General features: G+C 45.1%; 1 protein-coding gene across 1 annotated transcript in view; it reads right to left on the reverse strand.

Annotated features, from left to right (window-relative positions):
• The window catches only part of LOC122815665 (vomeronasal type-2 receptor 26-like), a 191665-nt gene extending 171255 nt beyond the window's left edge, over positions 1-20410 (reverse strand). Inside the window, exon 1 of the mRNA XM_044088357.1 lies at positions 20147-20410. Coding sequence (XP_043944292.1) covers positions 20147-20410 — 264 coding nt within the window. The remainder of the gene's footprint in view (positions 1-20146) is intronic.
• Positions 20411-20886: the final 476 nt, after the last annotated feature.

Genomic DNA, 20886 nt, shown 5'->3' on the forward strand with positions numbered 1-20886 from the left:
CTGCAAACAGCAGTGCAGGATGTTTCTCTCAAGAGACACTGCAAGACAGGAGTAAGCTAATAGAAGTGAAAACTGAAAAAGCTTCACTCAAAGCAGAAATGTTAGGGGCTGCCATAGCTGTCATAATGAGACATAGGTGACTTGCTGAGGGTGGTGACAATGCAGATGGTGCCAGACAACCCACAGTGAGGAGACGGAGAAGAGTGTACAAGCCCAGGGTCACCTACCACGGGTTACATGAGCTGGAAATAGTAGAGCGCTATAGAGTGGACAGAGAGCTCCTGCAGCAAATAGTTGAGCTGTGCAGGCCACGCCTCACACACAGAACCAACAGAGGGGACCCATCCCAGTGGAAACCAAGGTATGTGTTGGCCTAAGAATACTAGCAACAGGTACCTTCCAGAGACCAACTGGTGATATGATGGGGATATCACAGGCATCAGCCTCCAGGGTACTGCACCAGTTCCTGGATGCCATGTCAGCACATGTCGGTGATCATGTATATTTCCCCAATGCCCGTGAGGTATTGGCCAGCAATATGCGTCTCTTCCAGCAAATAGCGGAATACCCTGAGGTAGTGGGTGCAATAGACTGCACGCACATATGCATCAAAGCACCAGCCGGTGAGCGGGGTAGGGCCTACATTAACCGCAAGGACTTCCCCTCCATCAACTGCTAGGTCGTGTGTGATGCCCAGGGCATAATAATGAATGTGTGTGCTGGCTACCCTGGGAGTTACCATGATTCCCACATCTGGCATTTGACGCAGCTGTACCAGACATTTGCCAATGGGGATATCCTGCATGGACACCTAGTGGGGGATGCAGGTTATGCACTGGAGCATTGGCTGATGACACCCATCAGAAATGCACACACACCTGAACAGGAACGCCATAATGAGGCACACGCACAAACACGTAATGTAATAGAGCGTGTGTTTGGGCTGCTGAAGTCACGGTTCCAGTGTCTGGACACATCTGGTGGAGCCTTACAGTACACACCAACTACATGTACCCAAATTGTCATGGTATGTGCTATGCTACATAATATGATCTTGCGAAAACAGCTGCAGCAGGACCAGCATAGGGCTGGGCCAAACAGCCCCCCACCATTGCCAAGGCCATCACAGGCAGAGCGTGACTCGGAGGAGGAACAACCTGAGCCTGCCCCAGTAGGCAGAAGGAGGCGTGCCCAGTATGCCCTGGCCTTGGCAAAGAGGCAACGCATAGCACATACACTGGCTCAGTAGGAACCCTGGGAATGATACCCCCTCTGACTCACTCAAATAATAACATGGATGCCTAAAATGACATGACCTGCCTACAAACATGTACAGGGAGTGTAATATGCACATCCGACAGAGGCAGCCCTGCAGCACCACCTGAGGCATGAATGCCATGTGTTAAGTAATGTAACACCATGTACTATATGCACACCTGAGGACCCTGACTAACATCCACCCTTACCAAGCATGAAGCCACAAAATGACGATGGCATGATCAAGTGCAATAACTGGCTGAAGTAATGCAGTTAGTCAAAGGGGAGCCAATGTGTTTCAGGCTGGGAAGACATGCGGAGCATGACATGATGCACCACCTGCTAGGGGTGGCATGCACCTATCAGTCCAGGCCCCATGGATACTGGCAAAGGCTGTCAGTAACCACAGCATGCCCTGAATAGGTAAGTCTCAAAACATAAACCCACCTTCATAGATACCACAAGGGATAGGAGCCTAGATGTAATGCTACCCAATGCCAGAAGTCTAAACAGCAAGATGTGTGCAGTGTAAACGCACACACTATGGAGAATGTAGATATCAGTCCTGTAATAGAAAACTGGGTCAAGGCTCACATCAGCACCCTAACACTACCAGGTCACACCTCATACTGTGCTTTACAGCCGCAAAACATGGAACAAGCTACAAAAGGAGGGTGACTAGCAATAAATGTCAAGGATAACCACACCCCCATGTTGGTACCACAACAAGAAGCAGCATGGATTAGCCATGGTCAAATACCAATGGCTAAAACCGCCTCCCAGTATATAGCCTGCTGCAGACTACTGTCCTAATACCAGGAACTGCACCTGGCCTATGTCGGAATACATGAATATATCAAGCCTCCCCAAACCACATTATATGTTACTTGTTGGGAGGGTGGTCTAATGGTTAAGGTGTTTGCCTTACAAACACAAGGTGCAGGGTTTGAGTCTCACAAGGGATAATTGGCTAGGCTTAAAATGGCTCACAAGGGCAATTAGCTTAGTACTAATCTATGAGCCTATGAACCTATATTGCTTGACTGAAAATACCCAGACATACACCGGGAGCATTATACTAGCACCAACACATTCGGAGAAAAGTTCCCAGAATCCATAAACCAAAATGCCCAGGAACAACGTACCACTCCCACAAGAGGGGTAAGCATACTGGATGTGATAATCAGCAACATGTGTACTGGATGGCAAGATGAGAAGTGTATCCTTCACTGGTAAGACCAGACCATAGAGTAATCACACTGGATATACACATCCCGACCCCAGTCCCTGGCCAGAATACCACAGTGAAAAACATGTGTAAAGCATAGGTTGCACCCCTCCAAACCAATGTGGAATCCACGAAAGGCCCTGTGCAAGTGCAGAATATGGGACACACCGCAGAACATGTTATACAGGCATTCCATGAACACAGCCAGGAATGCTTGGAGTATTCAATCACAAATAACAACAAGACACAATGCCATACACGCAGGCAGCTGGCATGCTGGACACCAGCCATTACCAAACCATGCAAGAGAATGAGGAAGCTACCACATGATAGAACAAACATAAAAAGGGAAGTAATCACTGATCAGTAGTATGGCAATAACATATGTCCACACATACAATCCACTAAGGCCAGCCACAACAAGTAGAATCTGTGAATCCAGAGGCAATGTGACACCTGTCCCAAGTACACAGACAACCACAACTCCCCCCAATAAATACAAATATATGTGATAGATGCAACCATGTATCCAAACCGGAGGCTGAGCTCCCCCAACTCAGTACTGTCAAAAGTAGTCAGGAGGAGAAGATAACCACATACACCACAAACCCAGTCCCACATACACCTACCACAACTATAAACCAAACACATAAACACAGAAAAACATTCCCGGAGGCCCTAATTACAAACACACCACTCCAACAGAAGCCTCCAAAGCAGATCACAAGCAACCATAACCTCCAAACATAGCACATGCAACACATAGTACACAAAGCTGGTGTGCCAAACAGTCACAGGCCAGAAGGAGAAACAACATGCCTGATACAGTTGTAATAGGTGTCTGTACAGGCAGACACACTGCTGTCCCACTCACCAGACTGAACAAGGGAAAGGGTACAGTAAGCTGCCTGTAGGCTGCCACAATATTCCACATAACACAAGTACGCAGGTCACCCCAAAGCAAGCAGAAATATGATGTACTCAATGTCCATGCTGGTGTGAATGACCTGAGATGTACCTCCCTGGACTACATGAAAAGAGACATGGATGAGCTCTCAGAGTATGTACCCCAGGCCGGTATGACACTGGCCATGTGCAGCATCCAACCCTCACCAAGAATGATGCCACAGTACAAACACAGAATGATCATCTTTAACAGGTGGCACAGTTACAGCTGGCAGTCCAAGAGGGTCTAATGTCTGTCTGCTTGAGATGTCAAGCATGACAAGCCATGCTGCTGTTCCAGGGATGGCTTGCACCTGTTACCCCTGTGCATCTGGATACTGGATAAGGCCTTTGCCACCTCCATAGAGCCGTATGTAGGCAAGGCCAAAAAGACTACCCACCACCCTAGAAAACATAAGTGGTAAGAAACATAAGGGTAATGCTGACCAATGCCAGATGTGTAAACTGCAATATGCATGCCCCTGAGGCACTTCCCAGTATGGAGAACATCGATGTCTGTGCAGTGACAGAAGCCTGCTGCAAGCCTAGTGATAGCACACCAGCACTACCAGGTTATACCACATATCATGCGTTATGGCCCCAACACCTGGACCAAAACATCAAAGGAGAGGGAGTATCCATATGCAGCACAGACACCCATACGGCCAGGTAACTGACAGTGCACAAAGCAGCGGAGACCACCCATGTGCACCTAAGTGTAGTCAAAACTGCTGTACAGTCTATAGCATGCGACAGACCACACTCTCACACACAAGAACTCCACCCAGACATCCTGAAGACACTGGACAGTATGAATGTCCCACCAAATACCAGACAAGGTACTCACAAATTACCACATAGGTGGTAAACCATTATGTATGCAAGGAGTAATCAGGGACCTAGGGACACAAGTCGACAGTAATCTGTCATGTGACACTCACAATGCCAATGTGGCTAGGAAGATTGTCGATATTGGACACCGTATCATGAAAGGATTCACATCTACATCAACAGAGGTCACTGTGCCCCTGTACTGTTCCCTTATCAGACCCATAATCTAGTACAATGACTGATATGGGATGTACCGTACGTGATACCTGCAGCGGTTCGGAAGACCTCAAATTACCCCACCAAGAGGATAAAGGCATTGTATGTCTGTTGTACAAGGCCATGTCCAACACAGGAGTAATGGACATGCTCCACTACAGGAAATCAAAGCCATTGGAGCTGTGAGAGTGACAGATGTCAGCCTCAACACATAATGAAATAGGATGTGCTGGAGGGACAGATACATAACCCAGAGGCTCCCCACACCCAGAAACAGGATCCCAATCCTTGTTAGGCAGAGCCCCTCATTGACACCCCTCAACATGAATATTGCCAAGTGGATGGATGATCGTACATGTATACTGGGGGTCTTCACTGTGTCATGACCAGACAGAGGCACAGTAAAGAAAATCATAAATGGTGATAATAGTCACATAGCAAGGGGCGGTGAAAGGCACACACACTCTGGCATGGCTTACTAATGCCCTAGGGTGGATAGCCTAGTATGAACCCATGAACCTATGAAGATACAAATTGTACAGGACACTAAGGATAATCACAAGGCTTACTTAACTGATGGTAGGAACCATGTTGGGAATCCACCGATATGCTCCGAATCACACAGATATTACAAACAACATCCCAAACACACACACATATTGCTAACATACAACCTGACAGGTGCAGTGCAACCCCCCCCCACCCCCAGAATGCAAAATATCTATCCCAGCAGACTGCTGGTCCCCTGACATTGCAGATGCTGAGGTAACAGCCATCATCTGCAAAGCAAAATACACAGCAGCAAAGGTATGTGATGGTGTCCTGGGCTGAGGCCAAAATGGACTCCAAGAATAATGGAATGCCAAATCACACTACTGCCCAATGTCAGCCTTACCACAGGATATGTACCCAAAGAGCAGTGTACAACAACAGTGGTCGTTCACAACAAAGGTGTTGCCTGAATGGATACTGCAAACTACCACCCCAGGATCCTGACAAGCTTGGTCTGCACAGCTATGGAAAGGATCAGTATGTACCGCAGACATAAAGCTATTGTGGACCTACTGATACTGGACTCTACACAGTGTGGCTGTCATAACTGCAGATCCTGCCCCTAAACATGTTTGACTCATTTGAAGCAGTCATTAAGGTCATTGATGAGGGCAATGTGGTCCACACAGCGTAGCTGGACCATGCATATGCTTCTAGACAATACCCTACGAGTTCAGTATGGATATGTTCATCAGCTTAAATATATACCCCTATGTCAGTAGAGGGGTCGCAAACCAGACCAAGGACAGAACTGACATGGTCAGACATGCTGCATCCATGTCAGACTACAAAGCAGATTTGAGTGGCATCGCACAAGGCTTGGTCCTGGGCCCCCCCATTCTGTATATATAGGTTCATAGGTTCATAGGTTCGTACTAGGCTATCTGCCCTAGGGCATTTATAAGCCTAGCCAGAGTGTGTGTGGCTTTCACCACCCCTTAGGATGAGAATACTACGCCCTTTTAGGGTTTAGTTTACTGTGCCTCTGTTGGTTGCTGATGTTACTCACCAGGCCTATTGCCAAATTTATGGGTATGTCTCACCAACCCAGTCACTTGGCTGATTGTGACATATATGGCCACTATTTAGGAAAACTACAAAACACGCTGCCCAACACATCCAATGGCTATACACTCACAGTGTATAGTGTGAGTACTCTGAAAGCATTGGTCTGTCCTCAGAAAGACAGACACACACACAGTTGGTAAGTCTAGGATTAGAACACTGACCTAGCTACTTCATCACACTACAGCAATATGCAGTTACAGAACGCACTATAGAGACTACTAGGCTATGACCTTTCCAGAGGTGTATTTCTAGGTGAGTGACATCAGCAGCCTTGCCAAAGTTGAGTATATGAATTGTACGGACTGTGAGTAGCTGAAAAAGCATTTCTCTCTACACAGTCTGAGACAGACAGACACGCACACAATCACACACATTTGGCAAGTCTGGGGTTAGAACTACTACCTAACTAGTTTATCACTACAGCAGTCTGCAGTTATGGGACGCACCCTGAAGATTACTGAGATACAGCTCTCCCAAAGGTGTAGTTCACATTGGATGACCTCAGCAGGCATGTCATAATAATGCTATGGAGAAGGCAGTGCATGCATGGGCCATAACCCATTCATGTAGGGGTTGACATGCCACATGCGGGCACACACGGGGTCATATGTCACAGGTGCGTGTATACAGCTACTAGATGACTACTTCCTTGTACAGTCATGTTGCACAGCTGGCACGTGCACCACATAGTCTGTCATGCTGACAGATACTGGTGGCTAGTATCTACAGTGAATGACATCTGCACCTCATGTGTTTGGGGCCCTTTGGCTGTGTGCTGGGTGGGACAGGCCCAGATGGCTCCTTGTCACCGTCACCCTCTTCCACACATCTATGTCCATCTACCTTTGGTTATTATAGTGTGTTGTCCTTACATATATGCCTGTATTCCTATCCACTGTGTATGCAAGGCAGGAGTGGTGCATACTGACATGTGTCTGCACTAAGAAATGTGACTGCCAGATATATCTGGACCACTGGTGTTTGCAGACATGGCCTTCATGTGTTTGTGTGTGAGCATGCCCAGTATGACCTTTCAGTATGTTGTTGACTGACATTACCTTCATACCTTCAAGTGTGTGAGCATGTCCAGTATGACCATCTGTATCGCATGTGTGGATCAAGTCCAGGTAGTTTGTACAGTGGTGCTGACCTTTGTGTTGCACACCGACAGGTAGCATGCTGTGTCTGCAGGGTATCCATTGGTCATTTGGCATTGACTGTTGCTACATGTCTGTATAGCGAGGGGGGGGGGAAGCTGACTGTATTTACATTCCTACACAGGAGTGGGGGAGGGCACACCTGACTGTTGCTATAAGTGTATGTTGGATGGGGGGGCACACCTGACACTTGTACACATTTGCTAGGACTGTACTGGTATGTCAGGTACTCCATTTCAGTGTGTAGTCTTACATATTGTGCTGGCTAGAGGCATACCAGTGTACTACACATCTTAGCTTTACTTACCAACATATTAGTTTCTGACTTCCTAGCCTTCACAACTTACATCCAACTGCCTGTCCTGCTGTTGTCTGTCTGTGTGGGTCTGGGGGAGGGGTTACCCATAGGGCACATTCAGAGGCCATAGTACAGCATTTGTTTGTGTCTGTCTACACCTGTCCTGCTGGCTGAGACTTGTGTGGGTCTTATGGAAACACATGTCACTCAGCCCATTACCTGTAGTGGGTTTTGTCATCCTGTGTAGTACTGGCTACTATGGTCACTCCAGTATGTGTTACAGATGTCATGGTGCCACTATGGGTGTCTACTGTCTGCTGCCTTAACATTCGGCCACCCAATTCCCTTGCATGCTCACATCCATACCATAGTTACAGGTAACAACACATTCTACTCCATTTGGCAATTAGTAGGTTGATTGACTTACCTTGAGGGTGTGCCAGACTTGAGGTTGGTGCTGGAGGGCTGCCTATGTCAGATGCACATAGTACACTCCCTATACATGGTTGAGCACAGGTAGTGTCATGTTTGGCATCCCTTTTACTGTCTGTGCGAGTCAGAGAGGGTGTCATTCCCTGGGTCCCTACTGTGTCAGTGCATATGCTATGCATTGCCTCTTTGCCAAGGCCAGGTCATATTGGGCATGCCTCCTTCTGCCTTCTGGGTCAGACTCAGGTTGTTCCCCCTCTGAGTCACTCTGTGCCTGTACAGGCCTTGGCATTGGTGGGGGGCTGTGTGGCCCTGCCTCATGCTGTTCCTGCTGCAGCTGTTTCCGCAGGATCATATTGTGTAGCATAGCACATACCATAACAATTTGGCTGCATGTAACTGGTGAATATGGCAAGGCTCCACCGGATGTGTCCAGACACCAGAACTGTGTCCTGAGCATCCCAAACACATGCTCTATTATATGCCTGGCCTGTGCGTGTGCCTCATTATGGTGTTGTTGTTCAGGTGTGTGCGCATTTCTGATGGGTGTCATCAGCCACGGCTCCAGTGGGTACCCAGCATCCCCCACTAGGTGACCGTAAAGGATGTCCATATCGGCAAATCTGTGGTACAGCTGTGTCAGATGCCATATTGCTGAATCGTCATAGCTTCCAGGGCAGCCAGCACACACATTCATTATAATGCTCTGGGCATCACGTATGACCTGGCAGTTGATGGAGGGGATGCCCCTGTGGTTGAAGTAGGCCCTACCCTGCTCACTGGGTAGTGCTTTTATGCATAAGTGCGTGCAGTCTATATCACCCAAAACCCCAGTGTATTCTGCTATTTGGTGGAAGAGACGCATATTGGTGGTCAACACCTCACGTGTGTTGAGAAAATAAATGTGCTCACTGGCATGTGCTGACATGGCTTCCAGGAACTGGTGGAATACTCTGGATGCTGATGCCTGTGAGATCCCCATGATATCCCCAGTTGTGCTTTGGGAGGTACCTGTGGCAAGTATACCTAGGCCTACACATACCTTGGTATCCACTGGGATGGGTTCCCCTCGGCCAGTTTGATGTGTCAGATGTGGCCGGCACAGCTCAACAATTTGCTGTAGGAGGTCTCTGTCCACCCTATAGCACTCCACTATCTCCAGCTCATGTAGCCCCTGGTAGGTTACCCTGAGTCTGTACACTCTTCTCTGTCTCCTCACTGTGGGTTATTCAGCAGCATTCACATCCTCACCACCCTCAGCCTCTTGCACATGTTGGTCTACGTTGCCTGCTGCAGCCCTTCTTGTTTTGTAGGTTTGTTTGTTAAAATTTCCCCACTTGTATGCACCAGTGGTGTAGAGTGTGGAAAAACCAGAGGGGAAGGTGTTTGCTTAGTTTATAGTAGTGCTGTGGGCTGGGCTGGTCTGCTGCCTCTGTAATTGGCTGCTCCTGATACATTTCACCTGTCAGCTCAGCTAGTTCTCCCTGATTACTGTCCTACTGCTGTTTTCCCTTCCAATTGTCCTAGGCAGGTTTAGACACACCCCTAACTTAGCAGTGCTAAGCTAGGAGCAATTCTGAGCCATAGGGCTCCAATCCACTTACAATATGCCTGACACCCCCCCCCCATGATGTCACCTATATCCAAGTCTTGCACCCAGCTATCTATGCTCTTACATTCTTGGGACCTGCCTCACACCCAGGGGAAAACTGGGATTCACTATCCTTTACCTCATTTGCATAGGAGTGCCTGCTAATGCATAGTTACATGTCCCATACTGAGCCTCCCCTAAACTAACCACTGCTTACCATCGCGCAAACCTGCACACACCTGCTCACAACTGCTTAAATGTGCCTTACTCACTCTGTATCCAATGGCCCTTGTTCTGCCCAGCGACAATATAACCGCCCTCTGCAAGGCTTGAAACCAGGACCCTGCACACCACATCCGATGTGCTTTACCACTAAGCCATGGCAGATAAACACCCATCGGATGTTATCATGAAAATATCCAGCACAGTCATTCAACAGTATAGGACATGTATTCCATTATGTAGCTGTATGTGTGTTAATGTCTATAGATATATATATATATATATATATATATATATATATATATATATATATATATATATATATATACACACATACATAGATATAGATTATATATCTCAAGAACAAACCTTGTGACACCAAATCATTAGAAAAGAATGAAAAGGAAAACATCAGCAGCTCCTGTATTATGACTGGTGTAAATCCCATAGCAAGTGTGTTCCTGTCCAACACATCAGTTCAGACTGTATTCTGGGTAATATTAGGGTTGCTGACTTTACTCACCAGGCCTATTGCCAAATGTATGGGTATGTCTTGCCAACCCAGTCTCTTGGCTGATTGTGACATATATGGCCACTATATAGGGAAACTACAAAACACACTCTTCAACACATCCACTGGCTAGACACTCACAGCCACCATCACATAGGATATGACTGACAAACACACATCCCCTGCTATGTCTTGGAATAGGACACTTACCTGTCTACTTTTTCACACTACAGCATTATGCAGTTACAGAATGCACTACCGAGATTACTGGGTCATAGCACTCCCAGAGGTGTATTCCTAGGTGGGAGACATCATCAGCCTTGCCAAAGCTGTGTATAGGCCTTGTATGGAGTGTGAGCACTCTAAAAAGCATTGTTCTGTACTTAGGCAAATGGACACACAAACACACGCACACACTTGGCATGTCTAGGATTAGAGAACTGATCTAACTACTTTATCACACTTCAGCATTATGCATTTGCAGAATGCGCTACAGAGATTACTGGGTCACAGCAATCCCAGAGGTGTATTCCTAGGTGGGTGACATCATCAGCCTTGCCAAAGTTGAGTATAGGAATTGTACGGAGTGTGAGTACTCTAAAAAGGATTGTTCTGTTCTCAGGCAGACGGACACACACTTGGCATGTCTGGGATTTGAACACTGACCTAATTAGTTTATCATACTACAGCATTACGCAGTTACAAAACATGCCACCAAGATTACTGGGTCACAGCAATCTCAGAGGTGTATTCCTAGGTGGGTGACATCATCAGCCTTACCAAAGTTGGGTATAGGAATTGTACGGAGTGTGAGTACTCTAAAAAGCATTGTTCTGTCCTTAGGCAGAATGACACACACACACACGCACAAACACTTGGCATGGCTGGGATTAGAACACCGACCTAACTACTTTATCACACTACAGCATTACGCAGTTACAAAATGCACTGCTGAGATTACTGTGTCACAGCAATCCCAGAGGTGTATTCCTAGGTGGGTGACATCATCAGCCTTGCCAAAGTTGAGTATAGGAATTGTACAGAGTGTGAGTACTCTAAAAAGGTTTGTTCTGTCCTTAGGCAGACAGACACACATACACTTGGCATGTCAGGGATTAGAACACTGATCGAACTATGTTATCACATTACGCAGTTAGAGAACGTGCTGCCAAGATTACTGGGTCACAGCAATCCCAGAGGTGTATTCCTAGGTGGGTGACATCATCAGCCTTGCCAAAGTTGGGTATAGGAATTGTATGGAGTGTGAGTACTCTAAAAAGCATTGTTCTGTCCTCAGGCAGGCAGACAAACATACACGCCAGTGGTGGGATCAGAACACCTGCCTATCTACAGATCACTATTACAGTACTATGCCATTATGAGTCACGCCACAGAAATGACACATTCCAAAGCAGTCATCATAACTTTCTAGGATTGGGGACATCAACAAAGATGCTGACAGTTAAGATGTACATAGCTGTGAACCTGTGTGTTTAAAGTAGGAGTCCATCCTGAACAGGAGTATGCCCATCTGTGGAATGGATGACTACTATCACTATACAGGGTTACAGTGGCCATGCTCATACACGTAGAAGCACATAACTTACACAAGATATCAGTGGGCATGCTCACACACTTAGTAGCACAGGGCTGTTTGGGATGCACTCTAATTCTAAACACGGAAGGTCACAGTGGCCATACTCATACAGTTAGATGTACAGAACATGCTGTAATGGACTCCGGTGTTAGTAGTTGTCATTGTTAGCAGGAACGCTGCACTACATATATCTGACACTTGTCATCTACACAACATCTGCTGCTGTCCATCACCTTAGATGTATTAGTCTATACCAAGCACAATACTACCACTCACAGTGATATCATGCTAGGCATGGCAACTGATTGACCAACACAATGAGCCAATGTCCTGCTGTAATTAGAGGTTGTCCAGTGCCTGTCATTCTGGGATGACATGACTGACAGAAGACAAGCCTTTGTCTCAGATCACATGCATCAATGATTCAAGGGAGTGGTGTTAATACCTAGGTCGCATTTGCCCATATAGTGCCATTCCAAGGCAAATGTCCTAAATACAGGATAACACCCTGACACCTAGAAGACAATTGCATTGTATGCTTATGCTAACCAGTGCTAGATGTGTTGCTGTCGTAATCACAGCTGCTCACTGTAGAACCTACAATGGGGAATACTGACATCTGTGCAGTGAGGAACACCTGGCTGAAGGCTCTGTAGTGCACAAGAGCACTACCACCATATAACTCAGAACCAGACATGTGGGCCATAACACTGGTATGGACCACTCCAGGTGGTGGTGTCACCACATTCATAATGGCTACTCACATGTACAGACCAGTACTCCAACATAAGTCATCATAGATGAGCCAGGGGCAGGTCACAGTGTCAAAAGCTACCTTCTAGAATGTAATCCTCAGACACCACCATATCCTCAGACCAACACACATCCATACATGTGGTATGACATATAATGGTACAACACCAAGTAACCTTTGACTGGTGGACTGTACCTAGCCCTACAACAACTGTGCAGAGTACCCATGTACTGACACAGTTGTATCATGTGTTATGCAATGCAATGATTCCATTGTTTGTAACCAGGTCAGCTGTACACATACCAGGGTCCCTCAGATATTGACAGCATTAATAGATGACTGTTGCTGTGCAACATTCTGTGTGTACCCAGCCTGACATGAAGCTATGATTGTACATGCTGCTTATGTGGAAAGCAAATTTTTTGACATTCGTGTAGGATACAACCTGGGATGTGGACAGGTCCCATGCAGCCTGTATGTATGGCATTAGAGAGTTCAGCTTGTACCTGCATAGTTGTTATTACAGGGGCTCTGTAGTGTACATCAATATATAAACGTGTACCTGTCGGGAGGGGGACAGTGTGTTTATGTTATCCAAGACCCTATCTGGATGAACAGGTGCTATTTCGGTAGGTGCAGTGCTTCTCATGCCATAGTGCTGTGAAGCACAGCAGGTCTTGTTGTTGCCATTATGTTTCATGACACAGCTATGGAATCGTCTGTGTTTGGCCTCATAATATGTGGATGATTAGTTACACAGTAGCTTTGTGTGGCAATATATGGTGTATCTGCATCTTACTGAGGCTGACCATGGATCAACTTCCACGCATGTGTGTTGACTCTTGCAACAGTTACTACCTTCTGTGGTACAGTTTAAGGCAGAGTACCACTGGTTTGCCTTCATGTTTGTGTTTGTTTTAATCCTGTTTCTGTTTCAATGGCATGATCACTGCACATATGTAAGTGCTTAAAGTGCATTTGTGTGGGACCCAGCATTTGCACATGCATTGTACATATGCATGGGTGCCATGACAGTCACCACTTCGCTCTTAAGGAGCATAACATTGGCTTTGAAAACTGACCATGTGTGGCATACTGTTAGCCCTGTTGGTGTGACTATGGTGATCCAAGTCATTGGTGTTGATGAAATCCAACATGTATTGAGCACATGTGTTGGTACATGATGAGTCTTCCCAGTTCATAATGGGATAGCTGAGCAGCCATGATTATGGTTTCCTGTCTCAAAACTGGTATTCCCCATTACAGCACAATGACAGTTGGGAATTCTGAGGCATGGTGGATGATCTGTCACAAGGTGCAATTTGGATTACACTTTGGCACAAAGGTAGTTGCTCAGCATAATGCATCTTACATTGTGCAAGTGCAACTAGCGTGGGGGTGTACATATCCCTCAGGAAGTTGGACACACCTGTGGCCCATGTGTTCCAATAAAGGATGATGGACAAGAGGTGAGGTATGTGTTATAACATGGTCATGCAGGGGTGCTCTCCAAAGCATTGAACCATATCTGAATCACTGCACAGATATGTTCTCCATGTTTCAGATTGCTGTAAGTGAGTCCATATTGAGTACCTGATTTGTAACATTGAGTAGCAAGACCCACAGTTTATTTCTTGGCTGTCCCTGTTGCACCAGTGGACTTTCACTTGAACCTGGCATGATGAGGGCACTATAGGGGAAGCATGGGCCATTGCCAGTATCCAGATTCTCAGGGGTGACAGCTGCAGGTCCTGTCTGGCAAAGCATCATGGTCTGTCAACCATGTTATTCCAGGCAGAGAGATGCTGGATACTCTTTAAATTACACCAGTACATTACACGATTGTGGAATACAATCCTTGTCCCTGTACTGCTGCATCATTCTGGCCAATGGCTGAATGCTACCCAGGACTTGGGACATACCTGCATGGGCTACATGACCTGACAGTTCCTACATATGTTTCTATGCAGTCCAGGCTACTGCATCACAGGTCCTGCACAACAACATAGAATATGCCAGAGACATATGTATAGTTCTAAAGGTGGTCTGAGTGTATGGGTATGTGGCTAATCATGGCAGACAGGCAGTTGACAGTATGTTTGCTCTCATATAGCTTGGTGCATAACATAGTGCTAGAGTTTGCATTCACAAATGAGTACTGTTGGCCATGTTTCTGGCCACTTGTTCTGAGGTGTAACACAATTATGCAAACTATGTCGTACAGTCTTTGTATTCTGTTGTCTGTCTATTCCAACTTGGGAAGCCTCTTGCTTGGCCAGATACTTAGAGGCCTCTGTGGATGTGTGTGATATCTGGTGGCATGTGTGTGTGTCCTTACTGTGTTCTGGGAAGGGTATGTGTTGGTTGTGGTGATGAGATGCATGTGTTAACCTACACCTCTTGACTGTCTAGTTCAGTCATGGGTGTAGAATGGACTGCCTCCAAGCTCACCCCTGTAGCTGCATCCCCGACAATGTGTGGGGTATGGTGTTAGGTAGGTTTGGCAGTGTACATGGCATAGAGATTGCATTCCTCCAGGATGGCCACATACACAAAGCTGACATTAGTAAGCACCTGTAGCTGACTAGTGGACATGCCTGTATGAGCATTCAGTACTACAAGTACCATGCACTGTATTTAGTTTACTTACTGCTTATGAAGATGTTTTAGACAGTGATGCTCAGATGTAAATATTTGTGTTATGGACGTGGCAACACTAGCTGTTACAGGAACATGGTAGCTACCTTTAGTAGCAATCCTCCTCTGAGGGCTAGATCACATCCTGATAGTTGATTACAGGTGATGCAAGTGTGAACAGGGCTGTATCCTTTGCCGTGTGTATTCCAACGAGTTGTTGGCTTTTTTGGAATATTATACTTTTATCGTTGGTTACTTTGTCCAGATTCAGGGGATCTGTGTTTGATAGGGCTGTATCCTTGTCTGGGTATATACTCACATACCCAGCAGAACCATGAGCTCTGTTCGGCACAGACATCCACTCCCCACACAGAGTCAAATATCAATAGACTCTGCTGCCACTATCGACATGACCAGGATATAATCAGATAGTGTACGCCATCACCTATGAAGCAGCTATTGCACATGGGCAGCAGTTTCCTACATCTTACACTCCTACTGCATACGTCACACTGGAGTTAAAGATGATACGCACCCTGTTTCATTACCAGTACTGTCAACATATTTCTAAGCAGCTGTTAGTCTGGCAATGAGAGGTTAGGCTACACAGATCTAAACGTTCAACCAGTGTGTCTCTACTGTCAATATCCACTCTATGTAGGCGTGCACATTGCCATTTGGCACAGCCCTGTAACAAGGGTCAGTACACATTTTCCGAACATGTACACATGCACAGCTGTCATTGCTTGCAAACAATACTAGAGAGGTGGATATTAGGCAAGGTGGACATTTAGGCAAGGCTCAAAAGACAAGCCCACCACCGTAAATAGCACAAGTAACCAGAAACTGAGGTATTGCTACTCAATGCCAGAAGTCTAAACCTCAAACTGCACACACTCGAGGCACTCCTCAGTATGGAGAACATCGATATCTGTGCAGTAACAGAAACCTGGTTTAAGGCTGTAGAGAGCACCCCAGCACTACCAGGCTATAACTCATACCACACCTTTCGGCGACAGAACCTGGACCGGAACACAAAAGGCGAGGGTGTATCCATATTCATCAAGGATACTCACACCTCCAGGTTAGTGGTGCAGCACGATCCATCAGAGATCATGCAAGTGCAACTGACAATGGGAAAAACTGCAATCCACATTGTAGCTTGCTACAGATCACCCACCATGACCCAGGACCCACATTCCGCATTTCTGGAGACACTGGGAAATATGCAGGTCCTAGCAAACACCCTAATACTGGGTGATTTCAACTACCCAAACATTAACTGGGAGAACTACTCAAGTACTAACTCCCTTGCCCAGCGCTTCCTAGAATTTATAAACTCAAACGCCCTGGATCAACCGGTCAACACCCCTACCAGAGGGAGCAACATATTGGACCTGGTCATCACCAACATGGGTGACCGGTGTTCCACACCCGACATCAACCCCTCGCTGGTTAGATCAGACCATAGACTAATTACTCTGGATAGTCACATTCCACCCACAACCCCAACCAAGGAAACCACTGTGAAAATTATTTCCAAAGCAGATCTCATGTTGCTTAAGACCGAGGTGGAAAGGTTCATGGCCCCCACGCCAATGGACAATACGGTCCAAGATGCTGAAACATATACAAAGGCACTCTATGATAATCTGCAGGAATGCATGGATCATGCTATCCCAAGTCAAACCTAGACTCACTCCTCCAGGAAAAGGAAACTGATCTGGTGGTCCCCTGCCATAAACATGCTCTACAATAGAAAGAGGAAACTAGTACAGATAAAAGCAGAATCCCTAGAAGGACAGACATCCCTGATCAGTATCAGCAAGAAATTATAATCCCACATGAAATCATCCAAGGCTAGCTTCAAAAGACAAATTTCCAAGGACCCTACAGATAACCACAAAGCGTTCTTTAGCTATGTCAAGAACCTAAGTGGGAACTCTCAGATCTGCTCTGAGTTGGAGCAGACAGGCACAAAATACACTGAACTGACTGATATTGCCAACATTTTGGCAGACAGGTTCGGTGCAAACTTCACACACCTGTCACCCCCTAAATGGCCCATAACCATACCAGAAGAATGTATGGCCCCAGCAATCACCGACTCACAGGTTAAAACAGCCCTATCCAAAGTCAAAAACACAGCCTCAATGGGACCGGACAGTGTCCCAGGCTGTGTCTTACAAGAGCTTCAAATGAACTAACCCCTCACCTAAACACACTGTTCAAACCCAGACTCTCTACAGGCTACATGCCCACAGAGTGGTGCACAGCAACAGTTATCCCACTCCACAAAGGTGGCGCCACAACGGACCCCGGGAACTAATGCCCTATAAGTCTGACTAGCCTGATCTGCAAGGTTATGGACCGCATCATCATAGAACTCATTAACAGAGACATTGGGAACCTCCAGAGACTTGATCCAACCCAGGTCAGCTTGATTAAGTGCAGATCATACCTACTGAACCTGTTTGATGTCTTACAGTCACCTAGACTTTAGGTGAGGGGTGTGGTAATTCACACATACTACCTGGACCTCGCCAAGGATTTTGACACCTTTCCCCACTCAGGTATTATTTATAAACTCACCAGCCAGTACATACATCCATACATCACAGGTTGGGTTGCCAACAGGCTTACATACAGAACCCACATGGAAAGCCTAGCAGCCTCCAGGTCCAAATGTTAACCAGTCACAACTGTTGTCCCACAGGACTCAGTCCTGGGACCTCTACTGTTTGCCATATACTTCTCAGAGGTACATGCAAACACAGGTGGACTACAGCAGACCGTGTTTGGAGATTACTGCAAACTGGGAGCCATAATTGACAGTCCAGCTGTCACAGACGTCCTTCAAGGGGCCTCACATAGACCAACACAGGGTGTCAAAGTCATGGCCTCCAGCTAAAGGCCACACACTGCATGGTCATTCCATTTTGGGAAAACTAAACACCCACATATTAACACATGAGTGGCAGCTACTTTAATACAGACAAAGTAATGGGTATGTGAGGACTACATTAGATAGTGATCTCTCCTTTGACAATCATATCTCCAAAGTAGTTAGGACATCCTTCTATGTAGGCCATCTGATTACTTAAGGGTTCGCATCTAGGCATACTGAGGTTATTATGCCCCTTTACTCATCACTCATCAATCCCATCATCGAGTATGATAACCCATTTGGGATGTACCTCAAAAGACACATCCAACAGCCGGAGGGTCCATGAACGTACCTCGCCAAGAGGATTACTGGCCTCAGACATGTGTCCTATGCTGCCAGACTGAATGAACTCTTGCATTACTCAGTGGCATCTCGTATACTCAGAGATGACCGTTGCTTGCCAACAAAGCCATGTCCAAGTCAGGCTTAATGGATATGCTCCACCTATGGGAATCCATGTCACAGTGAGCCACACACTGTAAATGAGCTACACCTTGCCACAGCCATAACTGGAAGATGCTGGAGTGACAGATTCCTGTCACAGGTACTCTCCATGCTCTGGGACTACATCCCTGATTACATTATATGGAGCCCCTCACTAACCGGGAAACCTTGCAGAGTGGATAGGGAACAGGGGATACACTGCAGGAATCCTGCAATTGGCTCTGCTCCACAGAGGGACAGTTAGTTAATCAATGGGGTGGCGACAGCTGACACATTTTGGCTAGGCTTACGAATGGCCTCGAGCAGTTAACCAAGTACCTACCTATGTACCTATGAGTACACAAGTAAATCCAAGAAAAACGTAAATGACTTGTAAAACATACAAGACGAACCAAATACACTTGTAGAACTCAGGTTTATTGCTTGAAAATCGACCAAGTACTAAGCGCTTTCTCCCAAACAGTGGGCATCATCAGAGTACAATGTCACTCATAAAATTCTCAGTTTAAATAGGTGCATCAATAAATAATTATTCAATTAGTTAATTAATTAAGCACTTCTATTTGATGCTGAGACACCTAATATGTAAAATCATGATAAAAATACTAACTAAAATTACAAAATACTACATACTAGTATACAATTAAAAATACAACCTGATTTAAATACTTTAGTTAGTTCAATAATTTATTAATACTTAATATAATAATTAATAATTTACACAAAATAAAATAAAATGAAATAAAATAAAATGAAATGAAATGAAATAAAACACACAATGCATAAATAATAAAAACCTGAAAAGGTGTAAAATGAAAAATGTGTATAATAAGCTGTATAACTCTAAAACCTATAAGAATAAGGATTTGTATTTAAGTACACTGGCTATGGAAATACAGTCATTAATACCAGGGTATGTGTTGGCATTAAATCTAAGCTGCCACAAACATTCCTTAACCTCTAATAGTGTTTTTTCATCACCACCCTTATTGCTGTTAAAAGGTATTCTATCAATAACAAAAAATAGAAACCTTTTAAAATTATCGCATCTTGTGCTGTGTAAATACAATGCACTGGTATCCTTCTTATTTTTAATGTCCCTAACATGTTCATCTATTCGGTCTTTTAGCATCCTAATGGTTTTCCCAACATAATATGCCGGACATGTAGAGCAGGTAGCAAGGAATATTAGCATTTTTGCTTTGCAATTACAAGGTACCGGGCATCTGATGGTTTTACCATAGTTAGGAACTACTACATATGGACCATCATTAATGAATCTACAGAAATGACAAAACCCACATTTACCCATCTTAGACCTAACATATGTATTCATACTCTGTGTTGATTCAAAATACTCTTTCAGATTCATGCCTCTACTGTATGTAATTTTTGGCAAAAAACCCAGAATATCAGTGTATTCACCCTGGTTCATGAATACACTAGACCAACAATCCCTTACAGCATTTTCTATCTTCATGGATGTATCATTATAAGGGATGACTAGAATGTCATTATCAAATGGTGGTCTGTTTGTACTAGTGGTATTAGGAAGACCAAATTTAATAATAGGTTGGTAAACATGATTTCTTTTGATCCGTATCTCATTACTGATATTGTTGATCAATTCACTCGGATATCCTCTATCAGAAAACATACTGGACAAAATTTTCATTTCATCAAGGAAAACTACATCTTCACTGATAATTCTGGATAATCTTACCATCTGTCCTTTGACCAAATTCTTCCTTTGATGGTAAGGGTGACAACTATCGAAATGTAAATATGAATTGGAATGTGTTTTTCCTATAAATATTGGTATCTAACGTGTCATTGTTTTATACAATAAAATATCAATATATTCACAATGATTGTCAACCATCTTACTAGTAAAACTCAGGAAAGTTGTTGTAGTATTCAGGAATGATTCAAACTCAGTAAATCTTTCTTTAGTACCCTTCCAAAAAATCAGAATGTCGTCCAAAACCTCAAGTATAAAGCCACATCATCCCAGAAACATGAGGAAAAAATCGTTTGTGTCTCCCAAAATGCTAACACCATATTGGCATATATCGGGCACACCGTGCCCATTTTTTGTCTGAAATATTCGCCGTTCAGGAACATGAAATTATTTTCAAGGACTAGTTCCATTAGTTCCTTAATGAATCTACATTTATCACTACTAAATGTACCAAACTTGAG

Source organism: Protopterus annectens, chromosome 1.part1 (genome assembly GCF_019279795.1).
Source record: "Protopterus annectens isolate FY-2018-M chromosome 1.part1, PAN1.0, whole genome shotgun sequence".
Taxonomy (NCBI): Eukaryota; Metazoa; Chordata; order Ceratodontiformes; family Protopteridae; genus Protopterus; species Protopterus annectens.